The sequence below is a fragment of the Pecten maximus genome, chromosome 4, assembly GCF_902652985.1.
Source record: "Pecten maximus chromosome 4, xPecMax1.1, whole genome shotgun sequence".
NCBI lineage: Eukaryota > Metazoa > Mollusca > Bivalvia > Pectinida > Pectinidae > Pecten > Pecten maximus.
The window spans coordinates 1,680,960-1,685,212 of NC_047018.1; the positions used below are offsets into that span (position 1 = coordinate 1,680,960).

Here is a 4,253-nt window from a genome sequence, read left to right on the forward strand (position 1 = left end):
CTGTCGTTTTTTTCACAAAATCAGTATTTTCCAATCAAATTTCGTTTACATAAACGCACAGACAGTTAGTAAAGCATTTCAACCAGATAATGCACCGGAAAAGAAATTCCGATAATAGTGAATCTGTTCCAGAAATAACGCTTTTGTCGGAGCGATGTAAAAGCCGACTGACTCGGTCGCCGTGACCTTGACCTTTTCCGTAGAGGTATTATCTCGTATATGTCGATATATACAGAAAGCAACAAATTGAAGTTTTAGAATGCTTTTGATGATAAAAGGTATACCGCCACACGTATGTAACAGACACACACGGTATAGTTAAACTTGTGTATACGACATGCATTACTATTAAGGAAGGTTAGCTAGGTCCGTCCCTTACTCCATTAGTAAAGCTGGTACACTCGCTTTCTACCTTTGGCGGCGACTTGTTTGTTGTACGGACAACTAAACAATGATGTCATCTCCCAAAAAACGGTCTCCATTAGTCTGTAGACGATGTTTGCCGACGCTTCAGAACATTTTTGCTTGATGGCATCGTACATACATTCTCGACTCCGGCCCACCACGCTGTATATGACGAGAGAAAAACAGGTAAGCTAGACAGACATGTCTATTCTCGTCGGGGTCATTATATACATTCCTACCTTTAACTGTTACATACACTGATGTCACATACAATTCTAAAACAAAGATCAATTTATATTTGATGATTTAAATACATCCGTTTGTAACAAAGATTACTTATATTTTATTTGAATTCAAATCTAAAAATGATTTGTCAATGACGAGTCATTAAGTTCAACGATTTATATCATGTGAGATTCTCTAAGGTGTTACACATAAGATATATATATCAATAAAAATTATGTAAATTAATCGTAATGAAAACAAGTAATCATCTCAATATCTATTTCATTCAAATGTATATATACACCTGACAGACTGCTAAATATACAAAATGCAGACAATAACGTAGTTTTCGAAAGGCCTTTAGTTTGAATATTTATACAAAGAATATTTATTGTATTTTGCCAGTGAAATATATAAAGGATATTGAATGGTTTCACGTTTAATATAACATATATTTCACGAGTGTGACAGAATATCGATATTTTCACGAGTGCGAAGCACGTGTGAAAAATATCGAAATATTCTGTCATACGAGTGATATTCATGATAACAATTTAGATGATAAATATCAATTTTACCTGCAAAAGCTGTCGTTTACTTTTTGCTTGGGGCCGGATAACAGATTCGGGGAAGCTAAAATATCTTGAATGTTGGAAATATACTGTAGATAGCATTCCGATGTCATGTTATGTACTTCTGGTAGCGACCAGCAGCTGTCGTGGGATAGGTATTCTGAAATTAATGTGAAGGGTACTCGGTTATAGCTCAGTTACAACTGTCGTGGGATAGGTATGCTGAAATTAATGTGAAGGAGACTCGGTTATAGCTCAGTTATAGCTGTCGTGGGATAGGTATACTGAAATTAATGTGAAGGCGACTCGGTTATAGCTGGTAGTGACCAACAGCTGTCGTGGGATAGGTATGCTGAAATTAATGTGAAGGAGACTCGGTTATAGCTCAGTTATAGCTGTCGTGGGATAGGTATACTAAAATTAATGTGAAGGAGACTCGGTTATAGCTCATTTACAGCTGTCGTGGGATAGGTATTCTGAAATTAATGTGAAGGAGACTCGGTTATTGTTGGTTGAATCAGAATGCGATACATTATGAACATGTCAAAAACGTACGAAATCTCTTGTGATAAAGGGTAGAATTATCCTGGTACTTGAAATAACATAACGCTAATCATATTAAACACAATTGGGAATCAGTCCGTACTGATAGTTTATATCATAAAACAGCAGCATCAGACTAGTATGTCATTGTTTACGATGATTATGAATCAAATTATATTCCATTGACCATAATACATCGGTACTCAAACACATGCATTACACAAACCTTCGAGATCGCCAGCGCACATGAACCGTAAGGTGCCTTCAGTGGTAGCAATAGTAGATAGGTACACGACGTTGGTCGTACATCCTTCTAACTTAGGCTCAAAACAAGATTCTAGGTGCTGCTTGTACCTATCAAAAAATCATTGTGCTTTTAAACTGTGTACTATACATAATGTTATAGGTTGATAAAATACTTTGATAGCTTCTGTATATGTAATCTTTAATTATGTACTACACTTTGTGTTATAAATTACGGTCAATATAATCTTTAATTATGTACTACACTTTGTGTTATAAATTACTGTCAATATAATCTTTAATTATGTACTACAATTTGTGTTATAAATTACTGTATATATAATCTTTAATTATGTACTACACTTTGTGTTATAAATTACTGTATATATATTCTTAATTATGTACTACACTTTGTGTTATAAATTACTGTGTATATAATCTTTAATTATGTACTACACTTTGTGTTATAAGTTACTGTATATATATTCTTAATTATGTACTATTGTCAGTACTGTTCCATAGCTACTTTATGTCTACATGGAAACAGATTTACATAAGTACTTAGTACTTGTTTCTGAATCCTTTTTGAACTCATGTTGTATATATATTATATTGCCATGTACTATTGAATGAAATAAAGTTTAAACTATTTATGTAGTACACTTTGTGTTATAAATTACTGTATATATAATCTTTAATTATGTACTACACTATTAAACTGCATTACGTTTCTGTTCATAGACATATGAACGTATTGTTCTTTAAACAAGACTTGATAACAGCTTACTTATCTGAGACTAACTGATTATTTCTATTGCTACACAATCATACCATCTTACAATGAATTAACGTCATGTATCTATATTACTCCAAAATCTATCTTAACTACCAATACCAGATGTTATTTTAACTGCAGGTACCAATAACATGTTCTATCTTAAATACGTCTCAAGTAATATCATCTTATCCAAGTTTATCTTAAGTATTACTCAAAAATAGTATCTTGGCTATCAATAACAATGCTTTCCTTATTAACTATCCTCATTTCCATACAACCCTGGCCGTTGTAATTACATAATCTCCCGAACAACGGACGTATTCAGAAACAACAAAGACATTAACAAAAAAAAAACATAATTCAAACTCATAATCGATAAATCAATGAGCAAGTAAGAATAAAGATATAGAGTGTATGGAAAAGTAAAAGGAGGGTAGGACCAGGGACTCAGGAAGAGTAAGCGTCCGATGTTTTATTGATGACACCTATCACACAAATCTAATCAAATCTGGGCTAAGTCATAATCTGGAATGAGGGCGGTGACAACAGAACCACTAGGCATGTCGTGTAAGTGCATTTGAATGGCGTCAATGCTTTGTCGAGAAATGCTATTTAATTATTCAAGCATTAATCTGTGATATACCCAATTTATTATATTCTCTGATAGTATGTAATGTAGATAAAAGAGATATTTAAACAAACCACAATTAGAAAATAGAGATATAAGTTGATTTTTTTTTAGATATCTTCTTGATACATGGATACGTCTGTTTCTTTAAGATTTCGGTAGTGTGATGAAATGCATCTCTAAAATCTCTAAATATATATCTAATACTTGTTTCGACTCATATCTTTTTTTTTAATAAATGTTAACTTGACATTACAAACCAAACAACGAACAATCTCACTGATTCTCACTAAGAACCAAGAGTGTATATATTGGTGACAACATTCCGCTATTTTAACTACCACCAAAACTCATTATCAACCCTAGTACTACCATTATAGACGTATCTATCTCATAACCAAGGTAATACTAACTTATATAAACACGTACCTGCACATTTTGAGTGCCTCCATTTTTGGGGGTATGGCCGACACCTCTTCTGATGCTTGGTCGGTGACATTGTAGGCAAACTTCCATGTACAGAGGTTGAGACCTAGGAGATCACAGCCGTCCACATGGCTCCCTGTGGGTCAGTATGGCCAACATTGCTTCACGATATTGGTATATACTTATGACAAATCATTGTTAAGTTCTATTGCCCTATCATATTTATATATTATTCCGATGTCTTTACTATATATGTGTTTAACAGTCGCGGTTGTAACCAAACTTACAACTATACTACTCTACAGCTACCAGGCGATACTTACAAGCTCCCAGCAGGAATGTCAAGAGAATCGGATTCATCTGGATTGAAAAGTGACAAAGCCGCGGTGAAGACGTTTCCACTTATTGAGGTAAATATCTTGATTACAAGGTT

At 33.8% G+C, this 4,253-nt stretch overlaps 1 protein-coding gene across 1 annotated transcript; it reads right to left on the reverse strand.

Annotated features, from left to right (window-relative positions):
- Positions 1-246: 246 nt before the first annotated feature.
- LOC117324942 lies at positions 247-3,970 on the reverse strand. The gene is made up of 4 exons (XM_033880783.1): positions 3,824-3,970; positions 1,972-2,099; positions 1,209-1,362; positions 247-567 (listed from the first exon to the last, which is right to left on the reverse strand). Exons 1-4 carry the CDS (start codon positions 3,844-3,846, stop codon positions 384-386), a joined length of 489 nt encoding a protein of 162 aa, XP_033736674.1. The 5' UTR covers positions 3,847-3,970; the 3' UTR covers positions 247-383.
- Between the last annotated feature and the right edge of the window lie 283 nt (positions 3,971-4,253).

Coding starts and splice junctions, on each gene's coding strand:
- LOC117324942 (XM_033880783.1), bottom strand. CDS start 3,846: ATGGAGGCACTCAAAATGTGCAG. Junction 2,100..3,823: donor GAGGCACTCAAAATGTGCAG/GTACGTGTTTAT, acceptor ATTTTTTGATAG/GTACAAGCAGCACCTAGAAT. Junction 1,363..1,971: donor GTGCGCTGGCGATCTCGAAG/GTTTGTGTAATG, acceptor CATTAATTTCAG/AATACCTATCCCACGACAGC.